General features: G+C 41.0%; 1 protein-coding gene across 4 annotated transcripts in view; it reads right to left on the reverse strand.

Annotated features, from left to right (window-relative positions):
- The window catches only part of LOC310952306 (paired box protein Pax-7-like), a 109,674-nt gene that overhangs the window by 27,347 nt on the left and 61,418 nt on the right, over nucleotides 1-20,909 (reverse strand). For all 4 annotated transcript variants that reach the window (XM_083920882.1, XM_083920880.1, XM_083920881.1 and 1 more), the window contains exons 6-7: nucleotides 15,570-15,735; nucleotides 7,507-7,706 (exon numbers count right to left, since the gene is read on the reverse strand). In XM_083920882.1, the coding sequence (XP_083777008.1) occupies nucleotides 7,507-7,706; nucleotides 15,570-15,735 (366 nt within the window). The remainder of the gene's footprint in view (nucleotides 1-7,506; nucleotides 7,707-15,569; nucleotides 15,736-20,909) is intronic.

Genomic DNA, 20,909 nt, shown 5'->3' on the forward strand with positions numbered 1-20,909 from the left:
CTACATATTCAACCTTTAACTATGGACAACCATGCAATTAATTGTGATTAAATATTTTAAATGATTGGCAGCCCTAATATATAGACACATTGCAGATAAATGTGGTATTGGATTTGATTTTCCAGGTCTTATATTCTGCCTGTTCTGCTGTCTGCCTTTAAGGATCTTGATTTATCTGGGTGTTCTGTAATTCCCAGTGTTTGTACAGTGGTTTGTGACTAATCACATTGTCTTCAGCCAGTTATGTGTACTGCTATGAGTCAGTCGTCTATCCTGCCACAGAGGACAATCCTTCCTGAGCACACCAACTCTCATTTTGAATAGTTACTGTTCAAGAAACTAAGACAGGATAACATGGGGAATCCCTCCCTCCTCCTTCTTAGTATGGACACAGACACACATTGACACAGAATTTCTTTTGACAACTCTTTGTGAATGAGACTTTGAGACTGATAAGCTGTGCTAACATCTAGCAATTTAAGTGAAGATTGATGGCACTGGAGTCAAATATTATCCTTGCATGAAAAAACCACCCTATCAGCAGACAAGAACATCGGCTTTTAATTATTCTGTAAAGCCTTAGATTGTGCTCAGGGACAGTTATCTAATGCCCATAATGATGAACTTAGCAGCTAAACTGATAATCTTAAAGCATTTCAAAACAAAGTCCTATGATGCGGCTTTGGCTCAGAGGTAGAGCGGGTCGTCTTCCATTCGAGAGATCGGCGATTCGATCCCCGGCTTCTCCGGTCCCAAGTGTACTTGGGCAAGACATTGAACCCCGAATTGCTGCCCGCGCTGCTCATGGGTGTGTGAATATGGTGTGATTGGTTAGATGAGATTAGATGGTATGTAGATGTCCACTAACCTGACTATCGCCAGATGACTGTCGTTCCTCCTTGACTCCGCCTAGCTCCACTTATCCATCTGGGATTGATCCATAGGAAAGTGATTTCAGGTGGTTGAGCCAATCAGGGCCACCGAATGGGGTTTTATAGATGGGACATAGTCATAGTCCGGGTTTGGCTTTTCCCTGCGTCGCTCTCATCAGCGTCATGGGTTGGTTTCGATGTGAGTGGTTAAAGTAGCATGTCAATAAAGATGACAGACAAGTGGTTTATCCAATCATATGCAAGGATTTTTGATAAGGCCCAACCACCTGAAATTACTTTCCTATGGAGAGATCCCAGATTGACGAGTGAAGCAAGGAGGAATGAAATTAATCTGGTGATAGTCAGGTTAGATGTCCACTGCCATCTGTGTAAATATCTGTGTGAATGGGTGAATGTGACAAGTAGTGTGAAAGCGCCTTGAGTAGTCAGGAGACTAGAAAGGTGCCATTTATGCATATTTTAAGTGTTGATCATTTGAAGTACTTTCCATTAGGGAATCAACCGATTACGATTTTTTAGGGCCGATGCCGAAACCAATTTTTTTTCATCAGCCTTATCCAATGACCGATACGGACTGCTGTTTTTCTTGAGTTGATATTTGGAGCCAATACCACTTTTGCTTCCTTTAATTTACATCATAAAAATTACACAATGATGATGACAAATTTTACGAGTCTCTTAAAAATAGGAACCTTTATTTGACTTAAAAAAGGTGTCTCCAGCAACACGGAGCTTCCTGTGGACGCCTGTTTCTAAAAAATGCCAGGAAAAAAACTATCGGCAAACGCAGCAGGCGGCCCAATACATGTAAAAAACGCAAATATCGGCAGATGTATCGGCCTATCACTACTTTCCATCTATAACTATGTATTCTCATCTTTTGTGTTAATCATAGTTTGAGATACTTTCCACTTGGCTATGATTCGTTATGTGAAACCTCCGACCTGGCCCTAACCAGCTCAGTTGAACTTTTCAACTGTTCCATTTCCTGTTCTTACAAGCATAATTTGCTGTGTCTAGACAAATCATGTGCGAGTCTGATCGACGAATGAGTTGCCTTATAAATACTCCATGATTTCATCTGTTTGGGGTCAGTCAGTTTGCACACTGATGTGATCCAGTGTGACTCTGTATTGGCTTTAAAAACCTTTTGTAAAATAACCCTTAAATGAATATCTTTGTCTACAGTTTATTTCTTCTCACCAGTTAAATTTCGCCCACAGGGAGACAAGTGGATAGGTCAACTTTATTAACTAGATATCACCATGCAACATCCTCAGTTGATTACTTACATTAAGAAAAATACTTGTATTACAAGTTTTCTGAAATGTTATGTTTAAATATGCAAATGAGGCATTATCTAATGCTAACTCTTGGTTAATTAAGGATAAATCTACAGACACAAATAGACGTGTAGTAAAATAACCACCTAAATGTGTATTTTGAATGCTTTAATTTCTCTGCATTTCTCAGTCTAAAAGAGTGCATGTTAAAGTGAAATTCCAGCGTAAAATCATCCCAGGCTTTTCTTCGGTAAATACACTCGTCAAATAAGGCATCGAGACAATTTTTTTCATCTACGAACTATTAACGGAGATATCCTGGAGAGTCACTAACCGTTGCTACCAGTAATTAATGTAATGTAATGCAGCTAATACGGATTACCTCGGGGCAGCACGGTGAAGGCATTCAAACGGCTTCTTAACCACTAATACTGCTCAAAATAACATCAAACCTCTGCAGTAGCATTAGAAGAGTCCTTACACAGAAAACAAAGCGCCAACAACGTAGTTAGAGAACCCAGAGTCTATTAAAAGAGTGTCCCCAAAGGAATTTAAGTCAAAAGCAACTGGACTTGGTTGTTTGTCTTGGAAGACATTTCACCTCTCATCTAAGAGGCTTCCTCAGTTCATGTACGCATCTGACCAGGCTGGGACTGGTCTAACTATCTAGTGTGGAGATCCAGTTATTTAACCTTGAGCGAGGGCGTGCACAATGCCGATGATGTCACTGGAACCTTTGTGCATCAAGTGCCAACGACAGTCGTTGGAGTCACAGTCGTTGGAGGGAAGTTGGTTTCAACTTTGTTAGTGCTCTATAGATATACATAGATATTTTACTCCTCTTTCAAAATCTAATCAACAACATACAGTAGTCATCCCATATGTGTCTGGGGTATCAGAGAAACTCAGGAGGATCTTCAACAAACACTGCATCCCTGTGTATTTCAAACCCAGTAACACACTCAAAAAGAAACTAGTACATCCCAAAGACACCACACATCCACAAAAGGTTTATGCTGTCCAATGCAACAAGGAATGCAAAGATCTATACAATGGAAAAACAAAACAACCACTGCATAAATGCATGGCCCAACACAGGAGAGCTAAGTCCCCAGGCCTGGACTCTGCTGTCCACTTACATCTCAAGGAGAAAGCCCACTCCTGTGATGACAACAATGCCCACATCCTGGACAAAGAGGACAGATGGTTTGAAGGACGAGTAAAAGAAGCCATCTATGCAAAAGTAGAGAAACCATCACTAAACAGAGGAGGAGGTCTGAGACACCACTTATCTCCAATTTAAAATGCTGCCCTTTCATCCCTTTCCAGGAGATTCAACAATCTAACTTTAAAGCACAACTGTTCACAAATGGCCACTCTAATGACGGTCGTTTGCACTTGGAGCACAAAGGGTTCCAGTGACATCATCGGCCTTGTGAAAGGTTAAATACCTGGATCGCCACACCATTTAGTTCGACCAGTCCCAGCCTGGTCAGTTGCGCACACAAACTGATGAAGCTTCTTGGATAAGAGGTGAAACGTCTTCCTAAACAAATAACCAAGTCCAGTTGCTTTTGAATAAAATTGCTTAGGGGATAACAATGAACTAGACAAATAAGAACATTCACAGGCTCTTGAAGGGGAAGAAGCAAAATCCATTTCAATGCCATTCCAAGTCAACAGTGAGTGGGTTCTTAAAAATTAACTTATTGGAGCAAGAGCATTAACGGAGAGAGGGAGCAGCGCTCGTAAGAACAAAGCCAAGAATCAGAGAAATAAACTTTATTCTTCAGGTCTCACAGTAGTTATGTTCTGCACAAAAATAAACCCTTCTACACTTCCTCTAACCCTGAGGAAAGCTGCTATACTGACGGATTTTGTGTGAATGGAGAACTTCTGTGACAGAGAAAATATATACTTCAACATGGGTGTAAAATTTGTGTGAATATGATCACTCAATCGGCTATGGGCTAGTGTATGCCTCCATTTCTATATTAGTAGGTCTAGTGCTTCACATAATAATATATAGACTTTCATGGGTTATTGTGTGTGTGTTTGTTTAATTTGCCATCTGTACATTGATGTCATATTATACCACACTGTTAATTGAATTAAAATACATTAAATGTATAACAAGGAAGATGTTTATAATGTTATGTTCCTCTGACAGAGATAATAACATACTGCTGTGTGTAGGTGCAACCGGCATCCCAAAGATGATTGTTCATTTCTGGATTAACGTGAACTTTCAGTTTGATTATGAGAAGGCCTCAGCCTGATCAAACAAAGGGCAGCCTTTGTCTCTGAGGGCATGGTCACAGACAAAGGCCTGCCATGCAACCTTCCCCCCACAACAAACCTCAAACTGTCAGTCCATTGGCTGACCTGACCTTTGGTGATGACATCATCAGCGTCTATAAAACTGTAGGACACTTCCTGCTCTCTTTTTCTCTTGGTCTCTTCCTTGGACTCTTTCTTCGAATCTCCACACTCAACTCGACGCTGTCCTGCTGGATCCACCGACCAGCTGCCCGCTGTCCCTAGGCCCTCAACATGGCCTGTATGGAGTAGGATCACCAGCCAGGTTAACTAACCGGTTACCAACTCAACTGAGCAGAACCAAGAGCGATCTGAGTCCTCTTTTGTCTAAAAACCAAAACCATGACATCTCCCATCTCATGGACTGGTAACTAATCACCAACTGGGCATAACTACATGTTATAAGACTGTATGAACGGCTAAGCATAGAACTGTGACTTTGGTATAATCTGAATAAGAACTCCTGAGATCTTCACACCTTTTCTGCAGGGGTCCAAGCCCACACCCTTCCTCCCTCTCTCTTTGTCTCATTCACACACACACACACACACACACACACACACACACACACACACACACACACACACACACACACACACACACACACACACACACACACACACACACACACACACACACACACATTTGTTGTTAGCTTTAGTTAGTTTATTGTGTGTTTTGTTTGTTGCATTGATTAATTTGTCAATAAATGTTTGTGTTTACCATATGACTGTTTATTTAATATTACACAAAGATGAATGAGCCAGCCTCTACTAAGAAAATAACTTTTAAGTCCTTCAACTGATTAAACTATTACTGTGCATCTGCGTGTGTTTCTGGTGTGCATGTAAACGCATTCAGTGAACGTGTTTACATACACAACAGTATCCCGAAAATGGCCTTACCCCGGTTGAGGGAAAAATGGGATTATTGAAGTTCCCCATATATACATGAAAGGGGGTTGATTGGGAAAATGATGGAGTAACTCTTCCTCCGGTACAGTAGGTGGTGCTCCGCCAACATACAGCTGGTCAGAATACGGCTTTCTTTCCGGTTCACCTTTGTCAAAATCACAAGCAGGGGGAAAATGGACGACTTTTGGACAGAATTACGACAGAAACGGCTCTTCTTGGTAGTGATGTTACTTTCCATGGCAAAGTCCTCCCTCGGTTTAAAAGGAATGCTCTATTATTGTTGTTTTTTTTCACATTGGTTTCGGTGCTGTTGCTTCCTAGTTTATTCTATTTCCGGGTCAAAAGCCACTGCTGCGGAGTGGGGAGGGGGGAGTTAATACCAACGGAGCATGTGCAGACAAGAAACCCGACAGTAATCTGGAAATGCTGTACTGAAGGAGATATCTAGGTCTGCTAACCAGGGTATGAGAACTCCGATTTTACGTGGGATACGGTGTTTACATAGTGTTGTCTGGTGACTGTGACAGGAGTAATGGATTCCATTTCAAGTTAAGTGCTTTTTTTCCTCCTTATCCCTTTCCTTCAAATAATAGGTTAATCTGAACCCAATCTGTGTGACAACTATGATATTGTGCCTTGTTTCGCCTCCCCTTTGCAAACCGTATTACATGTAACCTTAATAGATGTCAGCCCTGCAACAAACATACCATATATGTGATTATACTAAACTCTGACACAGTGTCAATTTGAATATTAGAAATATTTTACAGCACGTTGTCAAATGTGCATAAATCTCTGTATAATCAAAGGATTTGGACAAAGCTCAGGTCTAACAATGTAAACAACCAAAAAAAAAAGAAAAAGTACAGTACAAGAATGTAATATATACAGGTATTCAGGTTTTGGAGCAACAAATGCTGCCAAGTAGACAATGTCTTTTTCAGAGAAGGCCTTGTTTATTTCATCAAGACAATGCCAAACCACATTCTGCACGGGTTCCAACAGCACGGCTCCAAACTAAAATAGTCCAGGTTCTAAACTGACCTGCCTGCAGTCCTGACATTGAAAATGTTTGGAGCATTATGACACATAAAAAATACAACAAAGAAGACCCTGAACTGTTGAGCAGCTGAAATCCTACGCCAAGCAAGACTAGGAAAACATTCTACTTCCAAAATGACAGCAATTGCTATTCTCAATTCACAATTGTTTACAGCGGGTTGTTTCAAAGAAGAGGTGATGCAACAGAGTGGTAAACATGAATCTGTCCAACTGTTTTAAACTTGTTGCTGGCATCAAATTCTAAACAAGGATATCCTTTTCAAAAACAATTCAAATGTTCTGTCTCAACATTTGAAATGTTGTTTTTGCGCTATATTCAATTACATATGGAGCTTAAAAGTCATGCAGATGTTACTTTCCCAAGTAACACATTTTTTTCAATTAATTAATTACTTCTGAGACAATTTACTAGTAACTGTCATTTTTACCAATTTTCAGTAACTTGCCTAACACTGCGCATGAATGACTTGACAGGTAAATTGACTGCAGTTCAATTTTATTAACAATAATTTGGCAACAACCCATAAGCAACAGATCAACTCAAGTAGAATTCAATTCAATTCAATTCAATTTTATTTACAGAGCCAAATCATAACAAAAGTTTTCTCAGGACACTCTAAAGAGTAGGTATAGACCGCACTCTTATTTTAATTTACAAAAATCATCAACTTTTATTACTATTACTATTATATTGGCAAGGATAATCATGATATTAATTTTTGGATATATTCCCATGCCTACATGTAATTAAGATAAGTTTGGAGTTACCAAAAAGTGCGTTCTTCCTCTCTTTCTGGAGGCTAGCCACCTCTCCCCATCTCCGTCCCATATGCAAAGCTAACACATCCCAGACCAGTCTCTACACCATCTCTACACAACGAACAAGTCAACCCATCGAAATGTCAGCATAAAAGAACATGACTGGGAATACAGTAATAAATTACAACCCAACACTTCTGACTATCTATTTGATGCTCTGAGTTAATGTTACACATCCGTATGCATAAATGTTAAAGTAGTCCTGCAAGATCTTACCTGTGGGGAAAGTCCATTGCTGCCATGGTTGACGTGGTTGCTCGGTGCTGCAGAGTTCATAAAGGAGTCAGAGTAGCTGGAGAAGCCATGGCGGTTGGAGGTCAGACCGTAGACAGAGCTGCTATCAGCACTGGATAGACCACTCTGATGCATGGTGGATGGAGGTAGTGGCTGGGGACGGTGAACGGTACCACCGCCATCTGAAGGGCAAAAAACAACAGCATATAGCTAAGCACCTAAATAAACACCATCTCAAATTGTCCTGTAGCCAGGTCTGCTGTTATTTACAGATGTAATTCTTCAATTTCCCAATTTTAAAAATAGATCAGGAGCTTGCAGTTTTTTTCTCTACTACTAGTATATGTGCTAAACAGGACTAAACCCATGCTGGATATATCTATGAACAGCTGCAGTAGCAGCAGGTGACAGCATAGCTTTCAGCTGAACAGTGTGCCAGGGGACATGACATTACATTACATTTTCATTTAGCTGACCTTTTTGTCCAAAGCGACTTCCAATAAATGCATTCAACAATTAGGGTACAAACCAGAACCAAAAGCCAAACTACAGAGTGCACAAGTACAGGACGAAAGTGCAGCATTTTTTCTATTCATTTTCATTTTTTTTAATTTAAATTAATCATCATCTGCTTAGCCAAGCAGTGGAAAGAGATGCATTTTTAGCCTGTGGTGGAAGATGTGTAGACTTTTATGTTATTCCGGATGTCGATGTGGAGCTCTTTCCACCATTTGGGAGCAGTACAGCAAACAGTTGGGACTTAGTTGAGAGTTCCTCTCAGAGAGGGAGCACCAAGTCAATTGGCAGATGCAGAGCGGAGTGGACTGGCTGGGGTTTACGGTTTAACCATGTCCTGGATGTGATCTGGGCCTGATTTGTTAGTAGCACGATAAGCAAGTGCTAGTTTTTTTGAAGCAGATGTAAGCAGCTACAGGAAGCCAGTAAAAGGAGCAGTGGAGCAGTGTAGTGTGAGAGAACTGGAAGGTTGAAGACCAGTCGAGCCGCTGCATTCTGGATGAACTGCAGAGGTCAGAAGGCACAGACAGGCAGACCAGCCAGGACGGAGTTACAGTAGTCAAGGCGTGAGATGACAAGAGCCTGGCTGCCTTCTGGGTCAGAAGAGGACGTATCCTCCTGAAGTTGTGCACCATGTATCTCCACGATCAGGTTGTTGCAGCAATGTTGGCGGTGAGGGAGATTTTTCTACAACTTCAACATCATGGATCCTGTGTAAAATCAGGCTATTATTGTTGTATGAGTCATACTAGAGATGAGAGTGTCTGACAATTTCTTGCTGTATTCCTTAAAAAAATAAAGGTAGTAGTGGTATAAATACTAGAAATTAATTAGGCTGCACAAGAACACATTCTTTCTCCCTGCCGGTCGTCTGAGTTTTTTTTAAAACTATCATCTCTTCTCTCTCATTCATTGTTGTAAACTTGTGTAAATAGTTTGCTGTCATGATTAAAACCATTGATTTGAATCTCAATGCTGATGCTGTGCTGGAAATAAATTTCTAATCAGCAATAAATATAACAATTTCCGATCAACCCATATCAATTGCATGCTTAAAATAACATACTGGTTAAAGCCCTGGCCATTTTAAGACAACTCGACCCACTTCCGGGTTAAACCCCATTCACTTCCGGGTTAGGATACAGATACTGATAATTCATATCGTAAACGGATACAGATACAGATGCAGATAATGCTGTAATCGCTCATCCCTAATTCATACATTCACATTCATGCATATTGCAGTTATTCTAGCTGCTCATCTGCATGTGATGGGTAACTTTAACTGTTGTTGATTAGTACTTGATCCCTTGTTGGCAGCCTGAAGTTTTTATTTAATGCTCATACATTCGTGTGTTTATAAGCTGTCTTAATATTTTAATCCACCTGTGTCTTATTTGTGCCAATAAACTACAAAATGTAGTAAGCCTGCATCACTTTGCAGTGTATACTGGTCACTCCTTCAGTTGGCCATATTGTATCATACTGAATGTGTGAGCCCAAGAGGGACCTTCTCCAGAGTAAGACAAAGTGGGCCTGACCTGACCAGCGGGTTGTGGTTGTTAAAAGTGTCTGTGTTCAGCTCTTAGTACTTTTGTAGCTTCTGACTGAATCTCTGTGGTTTGAAGTTTAGTGTATCTCCTGTTTGTACCTGCCGCTGTGGCTCGAATGGTAGTCCTTTAACCACAAAGTTTGTGGTTTGATAGTTGGTTCCTCCTGTCTATATGTTGGAAAGTTCTTGAGTGAGACACTGAACCACTAATTGCTCCCCGGGCATTTTTCAGCAGTCAACGACTCCTTAGGATGGGTTAAATGCATGGACGGTATAAAAAATGGACCTAGGATGCCCGTCAGGGTCTGTTCTCTCAACTTGATCCAATCATATTCACCTATGGGAGTCACCATCTTGTCTAGCTGTCACTGAAGAGACCACGCCCCTAATTATTCATAAACTTTAACCTCCAATAAAATAAAAACTATCCTGGAACAAATATTTGAAAAGAATATGCAAAAGCTGAATATCTGTAAAAGGCAAAAGAGTGCAAATCAGAGGCCACCTCTATGAGAGCCAATAAGAGGCTAGCTCTTTGATAGCCAATCGGGGGCCAGCTTTATAAGAACTGATCAGAGGCCAGCTCTGTGAGAGTCGATAAGATTGCAACTCTGAGAGACAATCAGAGGCCAATGTACTATGATGACTGACTTTGTTGTTCTAACTTCGGAATGTGCATGTGAGTTCAATTTACTAGATAGATAGATAAATAGACAGACAGACACACAGATAGACGGACAGAGAGAAAGATAGATAGATTGATAGATCAACAGACAGACAGACAGATAAATAGATAGACAGATAGATAGACGGACAGATAAATAGATAGATAGATAGATAGACAGATAGATAGATAGACGGATAGATAGATGGATGGATAGATAGATAGATCAAGACAGATGGCCGTCCTCCACAGAGCTGGGTCTGTCAGACGTTCCTGCCTGTTAAAGGGAAGGTTTTCGTTGCCACCGTACTCTACAGAGGAATTGTTGGGTCTATGTAAATCATAAATAAGTCATTGAGTGTGTTCTTTACCTACTCTGTAAAGTGTCCTGAGATAACTTTTGTTATGATTCGACACTATAAATAAAATTGAATTGAATTAAATTGAGTAGATAGATAGATAGATAGATAGATAGATAGATAGATAGATAGATAGATAGATTTTGACTTCATCACCCAGCTGCGAACAATCAACGGTTGCCATGGCGAAGGCAGTACAGTCAATGTAGGTCAAACTAAAGCTTGCTTCGAAAACAACTTCTCACAGAAATACTATGGCTTGTATTGTTAAAATGTCTTCACTTTCAGCACTATGAGGGTTTCAGTCAACATGGAGGCATTTTTCTGTGTGGAAAAAGTAAAAATTGACTGATAAATCACAAGTTATCTCTCTCTCATTGTTCGGTTGAATTGTTTTTAACATTGCAGTCAATGAGGGCAGAAAGGGATTTCTAGGTGGTTTGAGCTAAAGTGAACGTTGTGGAAGCTAGAAGAGAAAGTTTGATCTATGGACTTAGACTTAAACCTAGACTTCTCTTTATTGATCCCTTTGGGATGACTCCCGCAAGGAAATTTAATTTCCAGTAGCTTACAAAAACACAAGGGAGTTATATTAAAAAAAAACAGTATAAAAAAACAATAAACCTTTGGCTAAATAATTACAGAAAGTAAAAGTAAGAGTTAAATATATATGAAGTAGATGTAGGAATCAGTGGCAGCTGCTGGTCTTTCAAGGAGGGGAAGCTAATTTTTCCCGCCTACATCATAAATGTGTTTGTTTATGTAAATTCTACCCTTTGTTCCTTTTCAAGAAAATGATCTGTGACCTTGTCGTACCCACTAGGCGTCTTTTCCAGGGACTTGAACACTGTCCTCTCAATGGCAGCAGAGCTCGGCTGCTTAAACGGCCTTGGCCCAGCTGGAGCTGCTGCGCCAGGCTACTGTGAATTGTGACCGCCTGTGAGTGTGAGTGATCATGACAGGGGTAGAAGCTCTGCAGCTGCCACTGCTCGTTGGGGAAAGAAACTGCAGAGTCACAGAACAGAGTCGCCAAACACAACGCTAGTCGTTTTTAACAAGACAAAGTCGCTGGGGATTGGTAAAGTCTCAAAGTTCAGTTCAGAACATAGGAATGGAAAAACTTGGAAAATGCTCCACTGGATGTTTATTCTTCAAGAACGCTGATTCGCTCATTTAGCTGTCAATCAAAAAAGGATTCCGCCTCAGACAGCTCATCCAATCATCATGCAGAAGCCGAGCGCCCGGGCCAGCCCACTGTCCCATAGACCCCCAGAGACGCCGAGCGTCCGATGGGCGGCACAAAGTCCATCATTTATTCAATGACCATCTAGTTTAGCTGCAGTGGAACAACCCTCTCTACGCTTCCCCATTGAAGTCAGTAGAAGCTGAGAGTCCGACTGTGTAAAGCACTGTGGCGCTGTGGGGATGAATGGGAAAGAAGTTGCACCTGTTACCTGTGATAAGTAGCTGATTCTGAACAAAAGATGAAGGCTTTATAGAGCATTTTTATTCAATGAAATGTACACAGCAGTACATATTTCACCCCTTTTTTTTCTTGTTTGGTGACATTTTAGGGGAAGCTGAGCTTCCCTTACAGTCTTAGGGTAATCGACACTGGTAAGAATACAGGTAAAATAAAATTCATAGAAAATGAAATCAGATAAGTTAAATGTAGAGGAAATGTATAAGAAAAATTTGTACTACTGTATTTGACAGAAATGAGCAGTAAGATTCATTATTGCATATTGTATCGATGAGTTATTGCACGAAAAAAGAAGAAGATAAGTGTTCAGGTATGTAAGGGGAGATTATTAATTGCACAGTGAGTGGCTCCGACTCCTTACCTTCTGTCCTCTATATTTCGTCCTCCCCCCGAGTGAGGAGTTGTAGAGGATGATGGCCTGAGGGACATAGGAGTTCTTGAGCCTCTTGGTCCTACACTTGGGCAGGAGCAGCCTTCCACTGAACAGGCTCCTCTGGTTGCTGATGAAGGTGTGCAGGGGGTGGCTGGCATTGTCCATAATGTCCAGCAGTTTGTCCAGTGTACTCCTCTCTGCCACCGTCACCAGCGAGTCCACTTTCATGCAGACAACAGAGCCGGCCTGCTCGGTCAGTTTATCCAGTCTGGAGGTGTTCTTCTTGGATAAGCTGCCCCCCAGACACACCACAGTGTAGAAGAGGACACTGGTGACCACAGACTGGTAAAACATCCACAGCAGTTTGCTGCAGATGTTGAAGGACCGCAGTCTCCTCAGGAAGTACAACCTGCTTTGTGTCTTCCTGTACAGGGGGCCAGTTTGTGTTGTCCAGTCCAGTTTATTGTCCAGCCACAGCCCAGGGTATTTGTAGGATTCCACCGCCTCCACCTCAGCTCCCTCTAGCAGGACTGGTCTTGGTCTGGACCTCCCAAAATCAATGACCAGCTCCTTCGTCTTGGAAGTGTTGAGCTGTGGAACCAGAGAGCAAAGTCCTGTGGTGTACAGGGTAAAAAGAAGAGGGGCAAGCACTGTTCCCTGAGAGGCTCCAGGCATGGTGTCCTTCAGCCTGAAGTACTGTGGCCTGTCAGGGAGGTAGTCTCTTACCCAGTCCACCAGATAGGGATCCACTCTCATCCTGTTCAGTTTGTCCTGAAGTATGGGAATGGTATTAAAGGCACTGGTGAAGTCCAAGAAGGGAATCCATCCATTCCCTTGTCCAGATGGGAGTGGACTCTTGCAGCATGTAGAGGATGGCATCATCCACACCAACATCTTGCTGGGTGTGTTGTACCCCGGGTTTGAGGAGGCTCAGGAAGAGCCGCTCCAACATCTTCATCAGGTGTGAAGTGAGTGCCACCGGTCGGAAGTCATTCAGCTCGCTGGGCCTGTTCTTCTTGGGAACCGGAACGATGCAGGAGGGGGGCAAGGGCTGGTTAAACCTGTTGAAGAAGTCATTCAGCTCGTTGGCCCTCTCCTCCCCCCTGTAGCTCTGGTCTTTGTGTTGTGACCTGTGATGGTCCTCACACCTTCCCAGACCTCCCTCATGTTGTTCTCCCTCAACTTCTGCTCCTTTCTCCTGTAGGTGTCCTTAGCTTCCCTCAGACAGTGTTTCACCTCCTGCTGTACTGGCTTCATGGCCTCCCTGTCCCTGCTCCTGAAGGCAGCCTTCTTCTCATTGAGGACAGCCTTCACTTCCCGCGTTACCCAAGGCTTGTTATTAGGGTAACAGTGGACAGTCTTGACAGGGGAAACCACGTCTGCGCAGAAGTTCAGGTACTCCGTCAGACAATGTTTCATGCCCTCTATGTCCTCACCATGAGTTTTTTGGACCAGGGGGGTATACAGTGGCTGTAGGTCAGGTGTCTCAAACTAATCCAGTAAAGGGCAGTTTTGGCTGCAGGTTTTCATTCCAACCAAGCAAGAACACACCTGATCCAACAACTGTGTGAAGGCGATTCAGTTGGTTGAATAAGTCTAGTACGGTGTGTTCTTGCTTGAGAACTAATAAATACCCGTGGAGGAGTCCCATGTGTTGTTTCTGCTGCTGAGTGAAATGACGGAGGTTAGCTCCAGAGACTCCGGCCAGAGGACAAAATAAAAGTGTCTCCTCCTGAACACTGAACTTGTAACATATTGAGTTTCCTTTTAGTGAAATGCTCTAAATGAATTTGAGTTCCCTCTAGGTAAACAGTTTACTACGTACTGTGAGTCTAGAGCTTTTATTGTAAGGTTTAATGAGTACAATTTTTCCATCTGATCCATGGATGTATGTAGTCTAGCAGCAGACCTCTGTGTTGTTGTCGTATAATTGGTTGTCTATTTGAGGTGCGAAAGCTTTAAAAAAAATCAACCTTGATCAGAAAAAATGAAGACACTTTTTCGCAGTGTTATATTCACGTTCTATGTAGTGTATTCATGAGAATCCCCCCGTGTGTAAAGATCTCAGTTGACTCAAGTCAAGTAGAAGCACATCATTTGTGTGCTCCAGTAGTAAAAAAACCTACACCACCAAATAGAGGCTGAGTCAAACGGAGCCGAGCCATTTGTCAGGATCCCAGTCCTGTCAGTCCTTCCCTTCTCCCTTTTGTGTGTTTGTCTCCCTCTGTCTGTTTGTCCCTGCATGTGTCTCCTCTCTCTGTGTTTGTATGTCTGGAGCTGCTAGGCATGGCTCTGCCCAGCTGTAGCTGATTCCACTAATCACCTCCCCTGCAGTATAAAGATCCGGATGTGGGACACATTCGGCGCAAGACCGTTTCCTCATTTATGTGGTACCGTGTCTCGTTGGTTGGCTCCCGGTTTTTCTGATTGCTTATTCGCTCCGTGTTTGTTTGTTTGTTGCTAATTGTTTCTTTGTTTCTCCCTACCGAGATCCATTTCCCTTGTCTACATTCCCCATCTGCTACCCGTTCCTGTGTTCCCGTGATCATCTCATCGTCTTTTGTTTTGTACCCTTTCCCTAGACCCTACACCGTTTCCCCCTGTTTACTGGACACTCTTGTTTGTCTTTTGTTTATGAAATACTTGTTTAAATCGTATCCTTTTCTCGTTACTGCATTTGGGTCCCGTTTCTCTGTGTTACTCCCTGTAACGTACATGACACGTGTCATTTGCCTGAAAAAACGCCATTCCAGGCATGTGTAAGCATACCTGATCACAACTACAAGTAGTCATACCCAGTAGTCATACTCTTTAGGACCTGTCACAAGTTAAATTGTCAAAATTAGGCTTGTCTTTTTCTAATTTTTGAATTTAACCAATTCACAATCCGTATGAACAGATTGGTAATCTAATTGGGGATTTCAAATCTGAGGGGACGGATTACCAAGCCATTCATACACACCTGGATAATCTATGATAAGCAGCCCTGAAGGTATGGTGGAGGCTTATGGTACCTTTCCAAGACACTGTATGTTGAAGTAAACTATAATTTGTCACACATCTGTATAGTAACAGTGTAAAAGTGTTATCTTCTCTACCTTGAGACAGAGGGTTGGTTGGGTAGCTGGACTCTGACAGCTGGTACGTGGGAAGTGTTGGCATCCCTGTGGGAGGAAACCCACCCGGCAACAGGTGGTTGAAAGCTGCTAGCTGATTGGCTCCTGCTTGTTTTCGCCACCTGGCCCTTCTATTGCTGAACCAAACCTGGAAAAACAGTGCAAAAACCATATTGATCAGTTTCAGAAGTCATTCAACTTTATCTCAGAGTCAGAGCGAGTTCTCCTGTTTCATTTTAAGAACCTGTAAATAAGCTACCTGCGGAAATGTTCTAGGGAGACCTGACCAAGAAAGACAGCAGTAGGGTTACAACACATACTTACATATAGAAAGGTCAAAATATATAGAATAAAAAAATAAGCAACAGAATTTACAATACATCATATCAATTAGAACTAAAGGTAAATGAGCCATTTTTGTAACCAAGAACAGTCAAAAACATTGACATGTTGAGGAGTTTGTCTCAATGTCTTTCATTTTCAAATTTTATAAGAAATGAATGCAGGGCTCCAGACTAACTTTTTAGGGGCACACACGGTCAATCAACATACCAACCAAATATTCACATTTCTACTCATTTTCACTGTATTACTTATAAATAATTTGAGAATAGATGCAGAAATAACAATGTGCTGTTTTAAATTCAGTGTCACATTTTTATTGTGCACCTAATAATATAATATGCAACATAGAAGGTAAACCGCCATACAACATTAAAAAATACACCATACATTCAGAATAAGTGATTGTAGATTCATTTTTATTTTTTAGTAGTCCACAGTGAAAAGTTATGTAAGTTTGTGAAAAGACACCAGAGGTCATCTAGAATGCACCTGAAGTAAAATTAGTCATTGGAAACAGAGTTTTATTTTAATTCATTTTTAATATAATGTAATATTTTACTTTACATGTGTATATCCAAATGTGTTTTATTCAATAACTCCAAAGTGAAAAGTTCTGTAAACATCATGCAATTAATCTTATTTCCATATTTATCCTGTATATGGAACAATTTATCCTGAAAACTGAAAACCAGACGACGACACAACAAATACATTTTCGACGTGACACAATTTGATTATATGATGTGGTGTGTTTGTGTTAAGTTAATACTCCATCTCCTCTCTGCAGGTCAGAGTTTTATACTTCAGAGTGAGACAGAATGACAGTAAAGTGTTGACCTTGATGTCAAAGTTTTATACTGCAGAGTGAGACAGAATGACAGTAAAGTGTTTACCTTCATGTCAGTTTTATACTGCAGAGTGAGACAGAATGACAATAAAGTGTTTACCTTCATGTCAGAGTTTTATACTGCAGAGTGAGACAGAATGACAGTAAATTGTTTACCTTCATGTCAGAGTTTTATAATGCAGAGTGAGACAGAATGACAATAAAGTGTTTACCTTCCTTTCAGTTTTATACTGCAGAGTGAGACAGAATGACAGTAAAGTGTTTGCCTTCATGTCAGCTCGCTCTGAGCAGTTTCAATGAATTTACCATAAATATCACAATACGGGCACACTACAAAGATCGGGGCAGCTGGTTTGACTACGGAGAAACGAATGATGGCTCACTTGACCGCAGTGATTATCTGACTGCGAACACAGAGTAGGCCCAGCACTTTTTTTGAGAGAACATAAATAAGAGGGAAGCATACCAATAATTGCCTTACACAGTATATAAGGTACAGTACATATACAGGTACATATAGGTACAGTATACCAATGACAGAGCCTATGTGTGGCCAAGAAAGAAAGAAATGCACTGTTACTGGTGTGAATTTCACACAGAAAACACAAGATTTTCCCCTGGGCGAGTGGGGTTCGTTGGGCGCACTGTAGTAAATGTTTGGTAAGCAAGTGATAATGGAAATAAACTATAAAAGTTCCTTACAGCCTCAAATGTAGTATTGTGAGTTGTCTAGAAGTAGCAGAACTTCCCAAAATGACAAGGGATGGATGTCAAACATGAGAACCTGTCAAACACACACACCTACTTTCTAGTTCAGTAAAATGAGCCAAATCAAACAGATTGTGAAACGACAAAGGGGTGTGTATTGCCAAAAGCTAAACTGTCTTCTTTTTCAACTCAGCAGTTACTAATTTCCAAGTTCTTAATTAAATTTTTAAAAAGACAGAAGCTCAGGGCATGTATCAACCTGTCGCTCTGCAGAAAACACATTCACAGAGCCTTGATCTGTCTCTTCCAACACACACCGCCACATCAGGACAGACTACAGTTTTATCATTTGCATCATTTGAATCAAACCATACAATACCACTCACATGATTATTCTTCTCTCTCTCTCTCTCTCTCTCTCTCTCTCTCTCTCTCTCTCTCTCTCTCTCTCTCTCTCTCTCTCTCTCTCTCTCTCTCTCTCTCTCTCTCTCTCTCTCTCTCCCTCCCTCACACACACACACACACACACACACACACACACACACACACACACACACACACATCCAGAGCAGTAGCAGGAATACAGTATATGTATTGCCTCCAGCTTTCCACCCACCCCTTTTCTCCAGGAATCCTCCTTTTTCATTTGGAGCAAATGGAAACATGCCTTTCAAGTGGAGAAGATCATTTGGAGTCCTATTTCTGAAGAGGAGACTCAAATAATTACAACAGGTGTTGGCACCCTGAGGCTCTAATGCAAGAGAAGCAGTAGAGGTACCGTCCGACTGATCAACTCAACAGTCCAAGGAAATGACGGTGGAGGGGAACAGAATATCACCTCTCATCAGTCACCTCTTTCTGACCATAGCTACAACTAAAAACTCTATCATATTAATGGTTTAATATGTAGAATCTTTATTAAAAGCTATACTTAAAAAAAATAGCACACCCATAGGGCATTTTAAGGGGTACAGAATGAACGTATTGCTTTTCCATAAAAAAATATATTTAGTCTGATTTATTTATTTATTTATTTTTTGATGGGTTTGACAATGGCTTTCTGTCCCGTTCTGTTTCCATTGTAGCAGCCAATAGCGTTGGGCGTTGCTGGTTGCCAGGGTTGTCTGTTGTTGGGTGCAGCTACTGTAGGGGCACTGGGTGAAATGGAGTTTGCCAATCCTGCATCTGCTTCGGAGCCTCAGTGAAGGGGGCGTTATTTGTCCCAGCAGCTGAGTAAGCGGAGATGGGCAAAAACCAGAGTAAATATAGGCCAAGCATTCACTCCATGGACTGAGAGAAAGGAGTTCAATGACATTAGAACGCATGCCCAAATGGCTACGTTTCTCCTTGATCGTTAACATCACTTTCATCTTTACTTAGCTGGAACGGCTAACGCTAACTGTCAGTCAAACTCCTCTAATCCTTGTTTTTATGGTGCGATTTGCTGGAGTGGATGGGTTCAAACAGGCTCAAACAGACTCTGGTCTCCTGTAGCAACTGGGCTGGGTCTGATCAACCTGGCAACTTGACTGCTGGAATTATTTTTTGTTGTTGTGATTACGATCTTGAAACATAGATGGCGGTGTTCTGCTCATTCCCTATATTCAACCTTTAAAATCCTTTTCATTTTAATATATTCGTCTGTTTCAGAAATGATGATGCAAAAACAATGATTTGACGGATTCATCAATCCACAGAAAATAATCACAAAGGATTTTGATCATTGATTAATTGATGTCATACATCAAACAAAAACACCAAACATTCTGTTTCTGTTAGGTTCAGCTTTAGTCTTTAGATGACTGGTAAAGCAGTGTTGTAGTATGTACACTAACTCTATCCCTACACATCCACACAAACACTTATTGATTGACATTTACATTGTGCAATATGCTTTCCTCAGTATAAGCCTTCCTCCATTGCTCTATTAAACAATTTTTACTAAATCCTTTTGTCTACAAATTTCTGGCTCTGCATTGATACCACGCCTGCCATTAGTTATGTTGACAAGGAAACAAAATCCCTCAAATACCTGCATTGTATAAAGAAGACGACTGCCTTACCTGACACTAACATCAGCATGATTCATTATAACTCCACCAAAATCTACTATTAAACAGGTTTATTGTAAATACTACCGAATGAGGGGGAAGTAGTATCTGTCAATCAAAAGTGTCATTTCAAATGTGAGCGGTATGACTTTAAGCCTGTCAAAGATTCCTGTCATATGCCCCTGAAACAACAGTATTGTACACATTAAACATAATTTGTAGTTTACTTGAATAGTAACTACTCTGTTACAGTTTTTATTTTTATTATTGTTATCATTATTGTTATTATTGTTTTTGTTATTGTTGTTATTTTTGTTATAGCTGTCATTATTTTTACAGCAGAATTAAAAAATAAGTCAAAAGTAAAAATGTAAATACTGTAATACAGATGGGTACGACAGCTTATCAGGGCCAAGTAAGGGAAAAAAACAAGTACAAACTCTGGGAAGGGAGGTTATATTTCGAGAAAGTAGTGGCAAATTTTCTAGAAAAAACTACAGATTCATGCAAAAAAAAAAGTCGGAAAAAGCTTTTGACAAAGTCTTTTATTTTACACCTCTAGCGTTTTGTTTTACACTCCCTAATGAACTACATGGTTCAGCACAGGCACTGCTGTATGCTGTGTACTAAAGAATCAAGAATGTTAACATGGTCCAGTGACGTCATGCATGATAAGTAGCCACCTTTGGTAGAGACGGCTGGTTTATGTAAAATAGTGGTGGTGGATGAGAGACTGCATGTTGACAGAGCAGATTTTAATATGGCTTTTTCTGCATTTTTATGCCAGTTGAACAGAGAGATAAAGTATTGGCTTTTTCTCCCAAAGGTTTTACAGGGAGTCTGGTTGCGACAGCTCCACCCTGTGGTTAGATGTGTGGTATGTTGATCTGTAACAGCAGAGTCAGACAGACGAAATAATGGGGAAGAAGAGACACTTTTCTCGTTTTATGTGCATAGTTTCGATTTTGTGTTAACAAGATCTGCCCAACTCTTCCTCTGATTGGCTTACCATAAAATGTTACTCTACCTCAGCCAATCATCATCATTTATGCGGTTGTCTTGTCCCCCCTCATCAAGGAGGAACAGTCTTCGCTGCTCAGCTTAGATATCTAGTTGTTCGGATAAAAACAGCATCAATAAGTTAATAATTATAGTAACGAGCCGCAGTTTTTGGCAGTAACAGTAAGGGGAGCAGTAGTAACGGCATTATGTTTTAACGCCATTATTCCCATCACGGCCAATCAACACACCTGCATAAACATGCAGAAAAGGGATATTTCATTATGCTGTGTCTAATTGCAGTTTCTCATTCACTGCCAATGTTTTGCACAAACACAGTGCCCTACTCTGCAAACAGCGAGTTCAAACGCT

This window comes from Echiichthys vipera, assembly GCF_963691815.1.
Source record: "Echiichthys vipera genome assembly, chromosome: 9".
Taxonomy (NCBI): Eukaryota; Metazoa; Chordata; class Actinopteri; order Perciformes; family Trachinidae; genus Echiichthys; species Echiichthys vipera.